The sequence below is a fragment of the Salvia hispanica genome, chromosome 2 (assembly GCF_029641045.1).
Source record: "Salvia hispanica isolate PSC_SH4W2 chromosome 2, Shi_PSC_v1, whole genome shotgun sequence".
Taxonomy (NCBI): domain Eukaryota; kingdom Viridiplantae; phylum Streptophyta; class Magnoliopsida; order Lamiales; family Lamiaceae; genus Salvia; species Salvia hispanica.
In genome coordinates this window covers 18641319-18661659 of record NC_142693.1, presented here as the reverse complement: position 1 = coordinate 18661659, position 20341 = coordinate 18641319, and the positions used below count along the sequence as shown (strand labels likewise).

Below are 20341 nucleotides of genomic sequence, written 5' to 3'. Positions count from 1 at the left end.
GGCACATTTTTAACTACAATACCTAATATTTATTTGAATATTTAAAATTTTCACAACTAATTAAACACCTAATATTTATTTGGATATTTAAAATTTTCACAACTAATTAAACATCTAGATATTTGAAATTGAAAGTGTTAATAGCATTGACCATACACGCACTTCTAATTTTTGTCTTTTAATATTAATTTAATCGAATTTTAACTTTAAACTAACCACGACCTTGGTGGGGCCGTGCCACATCATCCAAAGGGCGATATTCTTATTAAATCACGTGGGCCAAATCGTAGTGAAAGACTCAAGCTGCCGTCCGTTTTAGATTACTGGATCGCTGTTGACACTTCCCATGTTTTTACAACTCTATTAAGTCAACCCTCTTAATACCACTTGGTTACGACATCTACTAAATTTTAAAAAAAATTATTTTATGTTGTTAGGTGGTACTACTATACAAAAAATATCGTAAATTATATTTAAAAATTACTATCACACTTAACTCTACAAAATATTAGTAGCATAATTTTCAGATTGACATATTTTAGTTTTCTAAAAGCAATGCAACGACGACAGTCATTAATCGTAACCTTTATGACTAAAATTAAGCCATTAAGATATAATTAACAACTATACTTAATTTGCTTAAACTTAAAAAAAAATATGATTAAGCTATCTGAGCCCATGCTATTGGCTTAACTAACCTACACACTAGAAATTATATTAAATGCAATATTTATTAGAGAATCCAATATTAGATTGATAGATTCTTTGAAGATAAATACCATCGCTCTATTTGCTAATGACACGATTTAAGTAAAATTAGTACTCTCCCATATTTAAATAAATAATTTATTTTTTCTTACTATTATTTAATAGGCTCATTTGAAAAATGAGAAAATATAACCATCACACATTTCCAATTTTATTAATATAATGCTCCTTCCGTCCCACATTTGTAGTACTCCCTCCGTTCCCTTATAGTTGAGGCGGAACTTTTCGGTACGGAGTTTAAGAAATGAATGTTGAGTGTGTTAAATAAATAGATAAAAAAGTAAGAAAGAGAAAAAGGAAAAAAGTGAATAAAGTAGAGAGAATAAAGTAAGAGAGAGTAAAGTAAGAAAGAGGAAAAAGTTACTACTATATATGAAAATGACTCAACTATGAAGGAACTTTCCGAAATGGAAAAATGACTCAACTATGAAGGAACGGAGGGAGTAACATTTAGTTATGGCACGAGTTTTAAGGAATTGGTAGAATGTGTAATTAATGAAGTGAGATGTGGAGTGTGTAATAAATGAAATGAGATGGTGAAGTGAGATGATGTAGTGTGTAATAAATGAAGTGAGTTGGTTGAAGGTGAATCCCTCTTTGACTTTTTGGTTTTTTATTTTTGTTTTGATTTATTTTAATATAGATAAAATGGCATTTGAGTGTAATTTTAGTGAATGGGGTAAAATTTTATGTGCAAATATGGTAAATTCTAAATGTTACTCCAAATGTAGAACGGACTTTTATGGCAAAATGTTACTACAAATCTGGTACGGAGGGGGTATTTTTTAAAATAAATATCAAAACTCAGAGATCATTTTTACATCACACAGAGTTCATCTTAGTTCATTTTTAGTTTTTTTTTTTATCAGAATATCACAACTAAACTATAAATTACATTTGTGTTATCTAAAAATGATGATTTTTTTTTATCATAGCCCTAATCACGTTATATTAAGTGAAGTAGAATAAAAAATTAAATTAAAAGAGTGGCAATAGCAGAAACGGCCAAAAATTACTATTCCAAGCCACCACAATAGAAATGTTGAATACTCATATGAGCTGAAGGAAGTTGCTGCGATGCTTCGTTGAAGCTCCCCAGAAACCTCTCTCCTCGTTCCCGGCAATTTCAATTTTTTTTCCCGCTTTCGGCTCCTTATATTCCCATTTTTCACTGTCGGAATCTTCTCACGTTCGCTTCAATTTCACTCGAAAAATTTCAGTCAGTTCATGATAAATTATCGGAATTGGATCGGATCAGATCTGATCTGTATTAAAAAACTGTTTAATTTTCCCTGAATTAAATAGTATTATCGGAGGCGTGCATTCCTTTTTCCTGAATTTGAAAATAAGGAAACTGTTGCGAAGATGCAGAGGCAGTATATGGAAGGTATGGCGGCGAGAGAGAAGCGGAGTTTGGATCCGAGCGGTAGCGAGGAAGGTCAACCGGATAGGAAACGACCCGCTCTCGCTAGGTATTCTAAGTTTCTAATAGGCTTCGACATCTAGGTATACCTAGATGATTAGAGATGTGTATCTTTTGTGTGCATTATTGCTATTGGAGCTCATGGAGAGTACATTGAGCTTGAATTCTTAAAATTGCAGTGAGATTCAGCTGGAGAGGGGAAATTTCTGATGAGTTGACTTTTTTTGGGGGGTGGTTTTTGGGGTTAAATTAATTTTGTAATGCGCCTGTTGTGTTTGCTATTTGTATGTGATATCTGCGTTAAGTTGATCAATACTATTGCTATAATTTGTTTTATTTTTGTGATGTGAATTGAGTTAAAAATTGTGTTGAGTTTTGAATAGCTGATAATGGTGCTGCAAAGCGAGTGCTTGCTTAGTGAAAAAGACTTAGAGGTTAGATTGAGAAAAAACTGCCATGTATATGCTCTATGAAAAATTCTTGGACCGTTTTGTTGCAGTGGTTTTAGGAGGTACATGATGCCTTTCCATGCATATCATCAGTATATGTCATGAGATTAGTGCTGGAAGCGTCGAATGTGATAGAATTGTTTAGTGGAATAATGCAACCATCCGTCATAGTTGTTAGCTCAGTATGCAAAATTATGCTCCATTTGATGTATCTTATTTAGACAAGTTGCAATGGTAAGTAAGACTTTAATTAACTAAGTTGTAATAGCAAGAGTGAACTGATTGCAACTTTAGTTGATCTATAGTAGATTCAGTTCAGTGTGATGTGTGCTCTTAGTTCTAGCTTGGTCTTCATATTTATTTTGTTGCTAAGATAACTATTCATATTAAACTACAGTGCTCGCATCTTGCGTATATGTGAAGATTTTCGAACGCTTAGAAGCAATGTAATAATGTTGCTGCATTTCTAAGGCTTGGCTGGCTAGGCACTTTGTAATGTATGATTCATCATTAATGCAGTGTTATTGTTGAGGCTCTTAAAGTGGATAGTCTACAAAAGCTATGCTCATCGTTGGAACCAATTCTTCGTAGAGTGGTAAGATTATAGTCCATTTTGGTATGAATACTCATCCAGTGTTACCAATGCTTGAAGCCCATTATAGTAGATATTATCGATTCTATATGTACTAAATAGACTGCAATATATGCTATTGCTAAGGTCAATTTTTTTGGTTATTTGACTGCCTTGATACATATATGCTTAACTTGCTTTACTTACTTTCCAAATTCCGTTTATTGTGGATGATAATCCATGGCTTGTAATTTATGAATGAAATGACATTTTGAGTCTTTGACTACCAGGTTAGTGAAGAGGTAGAGCGTGCCTTGGCGAAACTGGGCCCGGCCAAATTAAATGGAAGGTACGGTACTATGGCTTACAGTTTCTTTAGCTCTGATGACCATTGTTCTATGTTTTGTTTGATTGGTTCAAGTAGTTTAGTTAGAATATTTCTTGTGCTCACTCTTAGGTAAATATAGAACTTTTTGTTATGTGCTGGTTTCATGTTAAATAGATTTCCACCATCAACATGCAGGGTTTCTCCAAAAAGAATTGAGGGCCCTGATGGTAGAAATTTGCAGCTTCAGTTCAGGTCGAAGTTGTCGCTGCCTCTATTTACAGGTGGAAAAGTGGAGGGAGAGCAGGGTACTGCGATCCATATTGTGTTGCTAGATGCAAATACAGGCCATTTAGTGACATCAGGTCCAGAGTCTTCAGTCAAATTAGATGTTGTTGTGCTTGAAGGTGATTTCAACAATGAGGATGATGATGACTGGAGTCAGGAAACATTTGAGTCTCATATTGTGAAAGAGCGAGAGGGAAAGCGGCCGCTGCTTACTGGAGACTTGCAAGTGACCTTAAAGCAAGGTGTTGGTACCATTGGGGAGCTGACATTCACTGACAACTCTAGTTGGATTCGGAGCAGAAAATTTAGACTTGGTCTGAAAGTTGCCTCTGGTATTTGTGAAGGCATTCGAATCCGAGAAGCCAAAACAGATGCCTTTACTGTCAAGGATCACAGAGGGGAATGTAAGCTTAGCTTTGATTTAAACAGCATTTTCTATAACATCATGCTCATCCTGAGATGTAAGTTTGTTTTACTTGTTTAATTTTTGTAGTATACAAGAAACATTATCCGCCGGCACTTAATGATGAAGTTTGGAGATTGGAGAAGATTGGTAAAGATGGGTCGTTCCATAAGAGGCTTAATAAAGCTGGAATATTTACAGTGGAAGACTTCTTGCGACTTGTAGTGAGAGATCCACAGAAACTTCGACATGTGAGATATCTTTTTTCTCATCCTGTCTTTTTCATATAGTCCTTCCTGCATGCTCATAATGGATACTCTTTGACCATTGCAGATACTGGGAAGTGGAATGTCCAATAAGATGTGGGATATTCTCGAACAGCACTCAAAGACATGCGTCTTGGGTGGAAAACTCTATGTGTACTATCCTGATGAACCAAGAAATGTGGGAGTCATATTCAATGATATCTATGAGTTGAGTGGTCTGATTGCTGGTGGACAGTATCATTCAGTTGATTCCCTTTCTGACAATCAGAAGGTCGGTGATTTCAAATAGTAATGTTAGTGGGCGTCTAATTAATTTTTTTTACTTGCATGACTATGTTTTGGAAAATGTTGCCTACTCTCTCTAGGAAAAGGGCTAAATTTTCTTTGATGGTATCATATTTTTGGCTGCCTTACCACAGTTGAGCCTACGTCAAGGCATAGTTAGTTTGCAAGCAATTTTTTTTTTTATTATTATTAAGAAAATTGGTAGGGGCCAGTAAACAATTTCATGGGTTAATTCTTCATAAACAGGTGCTGGATAATAGATAGCCAACTGTACTGATTTTGCTTCCTGTCACTATTACACCATAGTTTACTACACATCTGATGTTCCCCTCTTTTCTGGCCTTCCGTAACTCAGTTGTTACTAAAATGTAAATTGGCTGTTTGAACGGTCCAATAAAGAATTAGTGGCAAGAAATTTGATTTTTTGCCAAATGAAATAAGCAGTTAAACAGATAGCTTATATACGTTTTCATGGCAGGTCTTTGTTGATACATTAGTGAAGAAGGCATATGACAACTGGACGCATGTCATAGAATATGATAGCAAATCTTTTCTGGGTTTCGATCAAAATAAGAGTCCAGATGCTCAAAATGATCACAGGATTCAATCGCAATATCAGCCTAATTCTTTTGATCACCTTACTCTACCTACTCTCCCAGCATCAGATCATGTTGAACATAGTCCTGTCACCCCTGGACTGGCTACAAGAGGTAACCAAAAGCACGGCTTAATGCGGTACTGTAATTTAGGGATAATTATTTTGACCAGGTTGCAGAAAGTGGGCCTATCTTGCCGTGAAAAATGGCGTATATTTTTTCTTGTGATGTTCTTGGGATTTCCTCTCTATTTAATTGATTTCTTTCTTTCTAAATGCCAGTGGTTCCATCCCTTGAATGTCTGATCTCGGTCGTTTGATTACCCCATGAACTGTGGAAAGTTTCTTTTGGAGCTTTTCATTTTTTTAGCTATTCTCAATATGCCCTCTCAGGTTCTGCTTTAATACGAATTCTGCTCACAGTGTCTGCTTTTGTTTTTCTCCAGCTCATCATGAAAATGTTGGAAATCAGTTTCCTACTCAACCGCACAATATGAATCTCAATGTTTCTATGCAATTGGAGAGCCCTTCATATCCTCCTAACCAGCTCATGAGTACGATGCAACAACCTCAGCCATCTGGAAATGATAACATGCTCGCTCTTGGTCCACCACTGTCAACCTCTCCTAGCTTCCCTACCAGTGTCACACCGAATCTTACTTCTTATAGGGCGCTGGAGGACATCCCTGAGGACGAAATTCGTGTAAGAACTCATGAAATGCTCGAAAATGATGATATGCAGCATCTACTGCGTATGTTTAGTATGAATGGGAATGGTCATGCTTCTTTCAATGCCAATGAGCAAGGTTTTCCATCCTCAACTTACAACCCATTCTCACCTCCAAGCTTCAGTTTTGGTGAGGACCGTACACGTTCATCTGGAAAAGCTGTTGTCGGGTGGCTCAAACTTAAAGCGGCTCTAAGATGGGGCATTTTCATCAGAAAGAAAGCTGCTGAGAGAAGGGCCCAACTTGTGGAGTTGGATGATTACTAAATGCTAATCTCACTCTTTTGCCATTTCTAGAGTTCATCCACCTTATATGCTGGTCCGGTATCTGTGTCTTATCTGAGGGCAAATGGTTCTTCCACGGACTTGATAACACGTGCAGAGCTCTGTGGTTGTTCTACTTGTTTGTTCGAATTGCTAGGGTGGTCGACTTGCCAGTAATGGTATCAAGTCCTAACTTCATCAGATATAGCATAGAAGGCTAACACCTGACCGAATCAAGAAATAACCGCGGAAGCTGGAGGATTGGCAAATTCAAATGGCAAGCTTTTTTCTTCGTCGAGGTGGATGTTATGTTTGTTTGTTCGTTATTTCTCGAAGTTTTTGGTGTTTCAACTCTCATTGAACGTTGTAAGTGCTCGAATAACAGCCTTCGTGACTTGGGATGTATTAGTGTGATATTATGTTGTAACTATACCTTTTTGCATTTTAACTTTGGTGTTCATGTATGATTACTCTGTATTCCAAATTTGAAGATTATAAAATTCCTGATGCAATTATATCCTTTCAATTTACACCTTAATGAAGCCAATTTGAATGATTGGTAATCTAAACCAGTGAAGAATGATAACATTGAACAACAAGTCATCTCCTTAATTCAGTCATTCCATCAAAAACAATGTTATGGGCTGCAGGATTCTCTTCATACTCGCTGCGTTATGTACTCCATTTCGCTCACATAAAATCACGTCGATGTTGTAATAACCAACGTAGCTATCAAACACCACGGGGTCCATGCCATCATCTGTCTTGCCAACATGCAGTTGTTTCTTCTTTCCAACTAACTTGTCACAAAACTTGTAATTCAACCAACAAATTCGCCATATTGTAGGATTCGATTACATTTACATGGTGAGTGCCGGTATCAGTTACCGAGAATGAGTGACATGGTAATATATTGTTGCTACCGTACGTTTTAATCACATAGTACTTAGTTTCGACTTTTGAAATGAGTTTTATTAGGCGATTTGATGAATTTTGAAGTAATTTTTGTTTCAGACCCCAAATGTTTGATGAAATGCCTAGTCAGACTGATTGTAGTATTCTTTTTATTCCAATATATGCAGGTATGACTTCTAAAGGACGTAAGCCGTGTAAAAGAAATGCATGTTGTTTGCAAGACGAGCCAAATGCGCCACAACAAAGGTTGACAAGCAGTGAAGGTAAAAGACATTTGGGTTATTTTAGGTAATTTGAAGTTTATTTAACTGTTTATTAGCTGAGTAGATTTTAGGGCATAATTTCTTTCAAGTTTCAAGCAAAATAAAGTAGATGGCTTATGATGCTCTTAAGTAGTTAAAACTCCGGTAAGTTTTGGTATTCAACTAAAGAAGCGAAATGAGAAAAAGAAACCTAAACCTTGGAGAACACAAACCGATCTCTCAAGGCCGGACCTCATCAAAACCTTCATGGCAAAAAAACCCTGTGGGAAAAATACCATGAAGGAAAAAGAGTATCCATCTAATAAAGATTCATGATCAAAGAAGAAAAATACATATCAATATCCCAAATACAATCTCAAAAAAAGTAAAACAGACTTGAAAGGAAGAAAAAGACTTTACAGATAACGAAAAAGTTGAGGATTATGTTGCGATATGGATCTCCATGGGGAACCTTCCTTGTCCTCTCTGTAGGTTGCCACTAGCTCTGATGATTCCTCAATATCCAACATCTGTAAAGACGAGGAGGCCTTATGCAGGAGGCGATGGGGCAGCTTCTTCAAACTCTTGCATGAAATGATAGACAACACTGTGAGACATGGCATGATGGAGATGGCTGCAGATTCTTCTTCTTCCTCCGTTATGTCCTCCCACTCCTCCCACTTGGGGCACGTATCAAATGACAGTTCCTTGAGTTTAGGAAATGCAACAACATCATCATCAGATGCAGATTCTATTCCTAAAAACTCCCTTCCAACCTGCTTTACTTCCTTGAGATGATCAATGTACAGAACTTCCAAGAATGGCAGTTTCCCCAGAGCTGGCAGTGACGACACCTCACTCAAATAATGGAGACTGATCTCTTGAATAAATTTGTTAGGCGATGACATCCAGGAAGGAAGCGTGGAGCCTTCATATCCCCAGATTTTCAGTTGCTTCAACTCGTGCTGGGGCTCGAGAGCGTCTAGTAACATCATCCACATTGATGATGGTGACGGTGATGATGATGATGAAGGCTCATTTCCATTCATCGTACCCTCAAAAGATATTTTGAGTTTTTCGAGCTCTTGAAAGAGTATCTTCAACTGTGCTTCTCGAGCATCCTTAACCAACTCCAACATTTCACTCATAGTACTAAAGGATATATCCAATGTTAGAGATCCAGTACTATCTTTTACTTTTTTCAGCAATCCCAACCTGTTGTAATGACCACCTACTTTGAGTTCTCTCAATTCCAGTGTAAGATTACTTAACTGACCTACTGCTTCAGGCAAACTGTGATGCACCTTTGTGCCTTCAATCTTCAAGATTTGCAGTTCAACCAACTTATGAATACTCACTGGCAACTCCTTTAATTCTCTATTCCAACGTAGGTCAAGTTGTTTTAATCGAATCAAATTCCCAATTTCTCTACCTATCTCTTTGAGAGAGCAGTATGCTAAGGAAAGAGTTCGCAATTCAACCAAACACCCCATGCTCTTTGGTAACTCCTTTAACAGTACGTTCCCACTTAAGTCAAGGTTTCTCAACTGAACCAAATTCCGAATTTCTTCGTGAATCTCTTCTACAGAGCAGTATGCTAAGGAAAGAGTTCGCAATTCAACCAAATTATACATGCTCTCTGGTAACTCCTTTAATTTTTCATTCCAACTTAAGTCAAGTCGTCTTAGCTCAACCAAATTCCCAATTTCTCTAGGAATCTCTTTTAGAGAGCAGTATGCTAAGGAAAGAGTTCGCAATTCAACCAAACTATACATGCTCTGTGGCAACTCCTTTAATTCTTCATTCCCACTTAAGTCAAGTCGCCTTAAATGAACCAAATTCCCAATTTCTCGTGAAATCTCAAATATGTTGCACCTTGCTAGGGAAAGAGTTTGTAAGAAATAAAACCTACATATGATTTTGAGGACATCCTTTGACAATGCCATACCGCTAAATTCCAACAATCTCAGGTGAATCAACCTTTCCAGTCCCACCGGAGGAAGTCCATTCTCAACTTTTAATATCCTAACACTTGTAACACAATCACAAAGATGAAGAGGAATTATCTTTTCCCAAATTAAGCTACGATGCTCTTGAGCTTGAAAAATTGAGAGAGGGTCACAAACTTCACAACTCCTATTTCTCATTTCAGCATCCTCATTATCCTCCCAAAGAAATAGAGCAAAATCATGAAATATATCATGCATTTTGCACCATTCTATTTCTCCTCCTGACTCACTTTTCTTAATGTCTTGAAACAAAGACCAACACATTGCTAAATTGTCCAAGCAATCTCGCCCTTTGCGTTCCACTTCACTATCTCCACTAGAATAGCCTAGATAACCAAGCGTCATCCACTCTTCTATGAGAGACTCCGCATGATATCGAGAATCTTTAGGATAGGCAGCACAATATGAAAAACAACGCTTATGAGCCAGGGACAACTTATTGTAGCTTAAAACAAAACGAGGAAACATATCTGATTTTGCAATCTCCAATTGCCATTTTTCACTCTTCTCTACATATTCCCAATCTAGCAAACTAGTCTTAAACCGCAAAAGTCCTCCGAAAACATTTGCAGCAAGTGGAAGTCCCTTGCACTTCCTAGCTATTTTTATGCCAACAACCTTGAATACTTCACATTCCTCCTCACTCTTTCCTATGAGGGATTTATCACGTAATATTAACCAACACTCTTCATCACTAAGTTCTCCTAGGTGATAGATATCATCGTCTAAGGTACCCAACGTTTTAGCAACGCTTTCATTTGTTGTTGTCACTAGAATTTTACTACCTAGTGCACCAAAACTGAGAAAGGTTTTCAGGAACTCCCATTCGCTTGTCCAAACATCATCAAGGACGAGAAGGAACTTCTTTCCTGAAATACAATCTCTTAGTTTTTGTATTAGCGTGTACACTGGGTAGGTACTTAGAGCACTAAAATCTCTTGTGACGTCCGCAACAATTTTTGTGGCAACACTAGCCACATCAAAATTATTAGAAACACATACCCAAATTTTTAAATCAAAAATATCCTCCGTTAGTTGAGAATCGTTGTAAATATGTTGAGCAAGAGTCGTCTTCCCGATTCCCATCATCCCAACTATAGACAAAATTTGGGTATCACCACTACTAAGCACCAGTTTCCTCACTATTTCTCTCTTTTTACTATCTATATCCACGCCATGAACTTTTTCTTGTTCAATATAAGGCATCGATTGGAATTTCCAAGATTCTCGCATATGATCAGTTGCAGGCTGAGAGATGGAAAGATTAAAATCATTGCTCTCCTTTAGAACATGATCAAGCTTGACTTTCACATTTTGTGTTTTCATGAGAATATCACGACGAACATAAGCTTTCTTGAAACATAAACATGAAGATGGGATGGAGGAGCAGCCTACCTCAATCTCAGGCTCAACAGAAGCTTCCATATTATGTTCGCGAAGAGAGTAGTTACATTCATCCAAAATGTCGTCTATCTCATAAGCCATGTTTTGGAGCTTCTTCAACCAATTCTTGACTCTTTGATCATCCGCTTGTCTCATATGTAATTCATTCATATTTTTGATAGTGCTGAGCATGTTGGAAAGTTCGAGAAGCGCCATCTCCATGCCACCAGCCAAGTTGACACCATAGCGAATCTGATCCTGTATAATGCTTGCAACTCTCTCCACCACTATTGAAACTATAGCATCCGCCATTACTAGCTACTGGCTGCACTTACCTACCTTACAAACTAAGTTTGTCTCATTTTGAGATGCTTTTCTTCTCTAGTGACACTCTTCACTGCATGGGCTGTGTATATGGGACAAACATTTAGATCTTTCTCGTTTTACTATAATTTAATTCCGAATATATACATTTTTGTTTAACAAATTCGGCAAGGCAACATTTTCTCAATGGTCGGGAAGTTATGTAACGGAAAACGACAAAATGAAAGAATTGGTGTGAGAAGATTTTGGGCGGGTGAAGTTATTGAGGATATCAATATTTCAAGAGCCGTTATCACTGATTTCAACATTAGTACAATTAATTCCATTTGCTTGCCTCCACTGGTCTATGTATTACTAGGATTGACACTATGCCAAATTTATAAAATTTTGAAAAAAATAAGTATTTTGGTAGTACATTATTCTGGAACATGGCCTAAAGGCAACCTATATCTCGATATTATTTTATAAAAGCTAGTTTGTTAAACTGTCCAATAAAGCACATATTTATTATCAATATATAAAAAATGATTTTTTACATATTTACAAAAATGTCATTCTAACTGGGGACTGGATCCTCTGCTGTGCTCTTTAGCACAGCAGGATATACGGTGCATTAAACGCACAGCTCACAACATAAAACGCAGTAGGTATGCTTCTTTTCTTTCATTTGCTTTTTATTTTTTATTCATTTTTATTTACTTTTGTAGTTATGATTCTTTACGTTTTTTTATTTCTCCTTATTTACATTTTTTATTAATGTATATTTTAAAAATAGCTAATTATGATTTAGGAATAAATCCTCATAAATAATTGTAACTAAAAAAGTAAATAAAGATGAATAAAAAAATAAAAAGCAAATGAAAGAAAAGAAGCATACCTGCTGCGTTTTATGTTATGAGCTGTGCGTTTAATGCACCGTATATCCTGCTGTGCTAAAGAGCACAGCAGAGGATCCAGTTCCTTCTAACTGATAGTCTGTCATTTTGAAGAAAATAACTAGAATATCATTTTGGCGATAACTGTCATTAATTTATTTTGCAAAACTTAATTTAGACTTTTTATACAACATAATGACGAAGATAATTTAAATAACAATATAAATTCATAATGACTAATAGTTGAAGGCAATAGTAACAGACGTTATATATTTAAACAAGAAAAATATTTTAGAGACATAATGTCTCCAAGACATAATGCCATAATGAGATTAAAATAGTCATTTTAGATTATTTTAAATTTTTATTTAAATTTATGTTTTGTACATATACCATACTACCCTTATGTATATAAAACATTTATTTGTATTTAAGTATTACTTGTTTAGGAAAATTGTGTGTATATTTATGGATGGATTGATTTAAGCAAATAAATACTCAAATTTTCACACCAATCTCTCATCCCTACCAAAACGTTCCAAATTCCATTTGGAGTAGATATTTCTTCAAACAAAAGTATTACATAAATTTCCAAATTTTAATTACTCCAAGTCCAACAATGCTAAATTTTGAATTATTCTTTCTAACTTGAATCACGTAATATTAGTTTATTTAAATTTAATTTAATATAACGAATTAACCTTTATTTAAATAATACTTTATATAATACTTTTTAAATTCTAAACTTATAAGTACTTAATAGATTTAATACTCAATCTTAATTTTATTTTTACAAAACATTATTGAATCTGGAATTTATATTTATAAAAGTAACAAATCAATTTAATTGCATGAGTTCTTAGAGCATCAAAATTAAGATTTGAAATTTATATATCTTTTATTTTATTAATGGACAAAATGTTAGGGAACAATGATTTAAATTTGTATACTGAAATTAAATTCTTGCATGGTGTCAAAAATCAGAAATTATTTATCCTTTCAAAATTTACTTTCAAAAAGTTAGGGAACACCGATTTAAATTTGTATACTGAAATTAAATTTATATCCTTAAATTTGTATAATTATTTTCTTTTTTATAGCTCTTTGCTCAATTCTTTAATATTTTAATGCTATAGCTCGTATTTTCTCTTTTCTTTTTAATAAAATATTAAAGTTTTTAACTAAGTTCACTATATCATGGAACAAAGTAAAATTTTAAATTTTATCTATACTGTGTTGATACTAATTGAGTATGTGGTTTTGATTTTAAATTTTTCATAAGTTTGATGTTAATTTTTTACGTTTCAAAATTTTATTTTAAAAAAAATATTACAATTCAATTAAAAATATAAACACATGTTCTTAACTTATATATTTAACATTTTAAAGCTACATATTTAATATTTCCTCTCTCTTTTTTTTGCAAATATTAGAATTCCTAACACTAAAAAAATAATACTCTGTCTTATAATATTAGTAGAGTTTATGATTCTTATTACTTTTAGTTCTTAATCAATTAGTTGATATGTGATATATTAAAATAATCTAAAATGAGAAAAATAGATTCATCCAATTATTTCCATATTAAATTAATAATTTCTTTGATTTTTAATATTTAAAACGATACGTTCAAATCTGAATAAAAATTAAATGTATTTTCTTAATTCATCTATTTAATATTTTAAAACTATATAGTTATATTAATATATTAGACGCCCTAGCTTAATTAAATAAAAAATATTAAATTTAATTAAAGCAAAGAAAAATAACAAAAAAATTGAAAAGATAATGAAAAAAATAGTATATTATTTTATTATATAAACCAATCTGAATAAGATAAATGTTTAATATTTTACATATTTTTTCATATACTATTAAATGAATGATTTCATTGTTACTATATTGACAAAATGTTTCAGAAAATTTAACGAAAAAATAAGTTATGAAAGAATAGCACAACGGATAAAGAAAAGACTAAAAATTAAATTATTGAATGATTAAATAAAAATCTATTTGAAAAATCATATAATGCTATTTAAGTTATCAAATTATTTTACAATTAAATATAATAATTTAGTTATGTAGTGTGTTAATTAATATTGATAATCTAAATTACTGATTTTTAATTAATTGTTTTAAAAATTTACACGACAAGAATGGTTTTGATTGAATTTTTTTTAAATTCATTACTATAGTGCACGATTAAGTTTATCTCCAATTAACATAAATGCATTTAGATAAGAATAACTAATGTGGTTAAATTTTCCTTAATTAGGTATATATCTATTTAATACTATAATGTTACGGTAAATTAGTCACAATGTAAATTATATGTATAGCAAATATACATAAGGGTATTATGGCTTGGAGACATTATGTCTCTAAATCACTACTTTAAACAAATAGAAAACAATATAATTATGGTAATGAAGTTTTATATTTATAGTAAATTTACTATATATGTTATAAACTCATTATAGTAATAAAGATTTATGATGCAATTCCAACCTGACTTGGAGGATAAGCAAGTTATTTTTTTTTTTTATTAATTTTCTAGTCAATAGATATAATAGTGGAAAAATATTAATTGTTTGTCCTTCTATCAAATTAAGATTTATTTTTTGTTTATATCTTTTTAGTTTTATTTTGTACTATAATTAGGATTTTCCTTTGCTTATATAAATACATTATTGTTAAATTAAAAACACAGACTTTGAATAATATGTTTACTTTGAGTTTTATACTCGAGAGTTCTCAATTCATTGAGTTTTTATTCTACCAGTTCAGTTATTCTCTATATGTTTTTGCATCAATTTATTGTTATAGTAATAGATAGGGGTAACTGCTTTTAAAGTCACCAACTTTCCATGAATTCCGGTTTTTCCCACGAACTTTAAAAAGTTCGTGTAATGTCACGAACTTTATTGTTGGTTGCTATTTTCCCATGTCAGGTTTTCCGGTCTGATTCAAACTGTTCGTTTCCTATTAAGACAATGTCCAAATTCTTTTATCTTACTATCATTATCTTCGTCTTTGAAATAGCTTCGCGTGGGTACCTTGTACGCCTCAATCGGAACTCGGATGAAGAAGTTATGGCCATTATGATGGTACAAGATCGCACAAAGGTCGCAACCTTCATCAAATGCCTATGATAGGCTATGAAAAAGGATATGCAGTTGCACTGTTGTTTGATTGTTATTACTCTAATTCTAGTTGTTATTTCTAATGCACCCCTACATAAATATATAGGGATGTGATAAAATGCCACCAGTCTTGGACGAGATCAATGACGCCATATCCATGCTCGTTGGTACAATTGATCCTAGATAGAATTCATAAGTCCAAGATTAAGGTCGTGAATATGGTCCTCGAAATCCAAGCCGAGGATTCAGAAGGAGGACCAGAGCCAGACTGGGTGGCCCAGAGGACAGCGCACCATCCAGACCGGGTGGATACCACAAGCCATTCCCTGGGTGAACATGGGCGCATATTCCACCAGGCTCGGGTGATCTACTGGAAGAAGTGGCTTTTTGCCCAAGAATTGTTAATTTCATCACTGAGTTCAATACTCAGTGTATGAATAAAATTGTACAGTCAACTGCCCCGCTTCTTGAATCAGACAAATTAAGGACTTATCTTGTTTGTGAAATCAAATTTCGAAGCTTAGCACGCACATAAATGGAGTCTGGAGATGGTGTCTCAATTCATATGCCAGAAGATGCTGCATTATTGACAGGTCATTTTCTTTTCTCCTAATGTATAGCCTGAAAACCATTAAAGTCAACGAGGTCACTGCGGATAATAGAATCTGATCCGATGGATTTGGGATTTAGGAATGAAAATCGCAGAACCCTAATTTTTTTGCTAGTATTTGAATTGGATGCCCCTTTGGAAGGAAAAGTTATGTTTAAATAAAAATTCCGTACCTGGAGAAGTATCTCGAAGAATCCTTTGTTCAAGTATGTAGTAAGGCTCCATTGCGCAAAATTGAGGGACCATTTGAATTCAACTGTAGATAATTGGACAAGTAGTTACTACAAAATTAGATACATTCACACATACTCACAGCACACATAACACACACACACGCACGAACTGCATGTAGTGTGTGTGTACCCGCGCATATAGTTTGTATATAGTGAGTTGTGTGTGTGCATAATGTGTGTATGTAGTAAGTGTGTGGAATGTGTGTTTGTGTTGGCATTGGAACAATTTTTCAAATTCAATTGGTAGCACTTATTCCATTCTACCAAAACAAAAGGATTTGGAATTGAATTCTAATTTTCCAATTCATTTCCATAAAATTCTAATTCTAATTCCGAGTACCAAACCCCTAACATCTATTCACTTAGATAGTATGAACTGTTTCTACAAATAATGGATTGCATTTCTCTTCATAATTACGAAGTCGTCACCATTAACATTATTTGAATATTCAAACAGAGAATCTGGGTAAATTAATGCATACAGCTGCAATCGAAGGCGATTGGGTAGCAGCTGAAGTTCTTTTGAGCAGATATGAGCGATTAAAATGGATGGACTTAACGGATCAAGGCGACAAAGCTATTCATCTAGCTATGTCTAAGAAAAAAAAAGATTTTGTGTGCAAACTAATTGACATGGTGGGATGGGAGATTTTAGAGGTGTTTGATGTGAATGGCTACACAGCATGTTGCAATGCAGTAATGGATGGTGATTTTGATCTTGTTCGTGCCATGATTAATGCCAGACCAAATATCGTCAATACAGTAAACCAGTACCAGACGACCCCCTTCATGCCTTGCAGTTTCTTATGGATACGAAAATATAGTTAAACATATGCTGGGTGTAAAGATTAATCTAACCGAAGAAAAATGGTTTGATCTCTTGGTAGTCACTATAACCGGCAAAAAGTTTGGTATCTCTCTGCATCCCTTCTACTTGTTATTGTTGTTATTTTTGGTTGCTCTGTGCAATCGTGTTTTTATCATTTTGGGTCTTCCATGTTACACTCTTGAGGCTCTTTTATGTATTTATGTTGTATTTTGCATCCGCAGATATGGCTTTGATATTAGTGCAAGCGAAAACAAACCTGGCGGTATTGAAGGGGAAAGATAAGCGAACAGCTTTGCATGTCTTGGCTCGACTGGGTATCTAATCATGCACATTCACCATTCTAACTTGTAAAATTCCAAATATATTCATGGAAAACTTGGGTTGCTCTTGATTTGATTTATTAGGAGATGATGGAAATCCGAAAGCTGATCTGTTGGCTGAGATGCTCTGGAGAAATATTAACAGAACTCTGTTCGGTGAAGTGCTGGAGCCGATGAATAATCCTCCCATTCTACATGATGCAGCGAAAGTAGGCAACATGCGTTTTATAAAGATGATTTCTTTCGATTGCCCTCGTCTCTTAACACAAACCGACGAACATGGAAACTCTATCATCCACATCATTGCTATGCATCGACGTAAGGAGATGCTTGAACTCGTCATGAACAAAAAAGGTGTTAAAAATTGCAATACATTCTCAGTAAACAACGAAGGTAATAACTTTTTACATTCGGCTGCAAAATCAATACATCCCAAGGGGCTGGAGACTGTAGGTGAGCATGATGTTCAAATTCAAGGAGCGGTTGATTGGTTCAAGGTGAGAAACTAGAAAACTTATTAGCTAATATAGACTTGATTTGATTCTCTTCCAAAAACATGCAGATAGTGGATAACGTTGCACCGCCTAATTACAAGGAGATGAGAAATGATGAAGGATATACACCTGCAGACTTATTCTGGAAAGAGCACGAGGAATTGTTATCAAAAGGCCAGGTATATATGAAGAGCACAGCGGAATCTTGCATGCTCATCTCGACTATTGTTTTATCGTTGGTGTTTGCTGCTGCCTTTGCTCCCCCAGGGGGTTTCGATCAAAACACAGGGATTCCTATACTCTTGAAGGAGAAATGGTCGGCCGCTTTCATCATATTCCAAGTCTTGGCTTTGTCTAGCTCAACCTTGAGCATCATAGGTTTTTGGTACATCATTTCATCTAATTACAAACCACAACAGTTTTTCGTGTTGCCACTTACTTTGAGGCTTTCAATGTCTGCTCTCTTGCTCTCTGTGCTGTTTGTCATCTCTGCATTCTTGTCCGCGTTTTTTCTGGTCTACGTTCAGGAGAGGAAAGCGCTTGTTGTATCCATAATGGTTCTGTTGTACGTTGTGCTTGTCATTTTTATAACTGTTCAGCTTTATAATGTAATGAGGAGGATTTTCAAAATCATTCCCAGAGAGAGTGCAAAATCGTTTTTTAGGGGCATTTTTACGAGATTGGGCCTCCCTGTTCCTAAAATACTAATCCCAGACACTGTCGAAGCTGATAGCTCCACACTATTCAGCCCGAGAGATTGAAGGACTTAAGTTATAACGTGTTGTTTGTAATGTGATGGAAGGAATGCTCTGCTCATCTTTCTTACGGCTCGTTACCGCAGCGCTCGTTCGCCCCTTCGGCTTTTTCAATTCCAAAAAAAAAGGTAGTGTCTTTTTCCTGGTAAATAGCGTCTTGAAGCAAAGGCATTATTGAAGGAAAGAGATGGCGGGCCGGTCAATTGCATTAGGTAGGAGATGCAGGACCTGTCTTTTTCTTTTCCTTGGCTCATCATTGATCGCTTGGAAAACCAAGAAAGAAGAAACTGTATCCAAGTCCAGCACAGAAGCCGAGTACCTTCTGTTGAGTCATTTCTTTTTGCTTATTTATAAGAGTAGTCGCAGACTCAGTCCCAGTTTCGTCCCTGTTGTTCGAGCATAGCATCTATACCCGGACTGAGCATATCCAAGAAAGACACAAGTGGTTGCCTTGGGGACAATTTTTCTATTAACTGCGCTAAGAAACTTGAGAGGATCGACGAACCTGAGAGAGGGATCCAGAAATGGGTACGTCCGGGGATCGAGCTCGGACATCCGGGAAATAACCTCACCTTTGAGGCAAAGTATCGATTTTATCTATGGGTATCTTCCAATCCGTCTTTTTTGAAGCAACTAAGAGAAGTCTTGCATTTATTTCATCAAAGACGAATTTGTCTCTCTTGTTAGCCATGTTTAGCTATTGAGATTCTAGCATCTCCCTTGTTTCGTATTTAAACTGAGCTCATTGTACCTGATATTCAAGCAATCAAAGCACTATCTTTTCCTTCACAAAGCTTGTCTTCTATCTTATTATGCCTTTAAGCAGCAAAGCTACTTATTTCCTTTCTTATCTTCATTCTTATTATTGCTAAATTAACAGAAGAAATTTCGGAATATGGGTCTCAATTCACTAATCTTTCATAATTCAGTATTCAATTCGCTGATTTTTCAAAACATAGGAGCGAGGCATGCGAGTTTTTCAGAAGAAAAAAAAACAAAAAAAAAAGAGATTTTTAAATTTTTCTCTTTTCTTTCTCTTCTTTTTTATTATTTTCTGCCCAAGGGGAGTTATCAATTGTTAACTAATTAGCAATCTCATACTAAGACTAAATCTTAGTCATTAGATTAGAAGATCTAGTGGTTGAAATAATGCCACATGGATTATATTTTTAATTAAGAAAATTAATAAATAAAATTAGAGGGTATTAATGTCAATTCTCTTTTAATAAAATCATCCTAAAACTTTAAATTTACGTAACTCTCTCGATTTAAATTATTTTTTCGTAAAAAATATATCAAATTAAAGATAATTTTATAAGGATTCCAAAAAGATCTCAATTGCATATGTTCCAACGAAGTTCGGATGATGAAATTTAATATTATTTATTTTAGTTTTCATAAATGTTAATAATCAGATTTTTATCAACAAATACATCAAAAAATCTCAATAAAACCATGTAAAAATCTCAATAAATATGTGTTGATATTTTCTTGTACTAGTATTGATATTCTTATGTCATATTGTTGATATTTGTAATACACTATGTTGATATAAAAAAGAGTGAACTACAAAAATAGTCTCTGGACTATGCGTTTATCTCGCCAATGAACCCTGGACTTTAAAAATATCCCCAGACAACCCTGGACTAAGCGTTTATCTCAAAAATGGTCATTTTTCACTGTTTCGTGACGAAAATACCCTTTTGGAGGGTTTTGGGGGTTTAGGCAATTTGGTCTTTTTACATTTTAAATCTGATATTATTACAGTGATGTACTAAATTTGATATTATTTCAAAATTACCATTCTTTTCCCTTTTGTCATCCTTCGCTTTGTTTCTTTATTTC

The 20341-nt window shown here is 34.7% G+C and overlaps 1 protein-coding gene, 1 long non-coding RNA gene and 1 pseudogene across 3 annotated transcripts; all 3 read left to right on the top strand.

The window, feature by feature from the left end:
• Positions 1–1808: 1808 nt before the first annotated feature.
• On the top strand, positions 1809–6890 carry LOC125222551 (calmodulin-binding protein 60 C-like). Its single transcript, XM_048125224.2, has 8 exons — positions 1809–2240; positions 3160–3235; positions 3502–3560; positions 3735–4228; positions 4318–4478; positions 4561–4764; positions 5257–5488; positions 5820–6890. Exons 1-8 carry the CDS (start codon positions 2134–2136, stop codon positions 6365–6367), a joined length of 1881 nt encoding a protein of 626 aa, XP_047981181.2. The 5' UTR covers positions 1809–2133; the 3' UTR covers positions 6368–6890.
• A 129-nt stretch (positions 6891–7019) lies between these two features.
• LOC148931732 (uncharacterized) lies at positions 7020–11461 on the top strand. Its single transcript, XR_016134966.1, has 3 exons — positions 7020–7231; positions 7447–7542; positions 11096–11461. It is a non-coding gene; the product is annotated as an uncharacterized LOC148931732 (long non-coding RNA).
• A 3905-nt stretch (positions 11462–15366) lies between these two features.
• On the top strand, positions 15367–18532 carry LOC125202580 (uncharacterized; annotated as a pseudogene). Its single transcript, XR_016135372.1, has 5 exons — positions 15367–15848; positions 16556–17009; positions 17149–17241; positions 17332–17744; positions 17810–18532. The product of XR_016135372.1 is annotated as an uncharacterized LOC125202580 (transcript).
• Positions 18533–20341: the final 1809 nt, after the last annotated feature.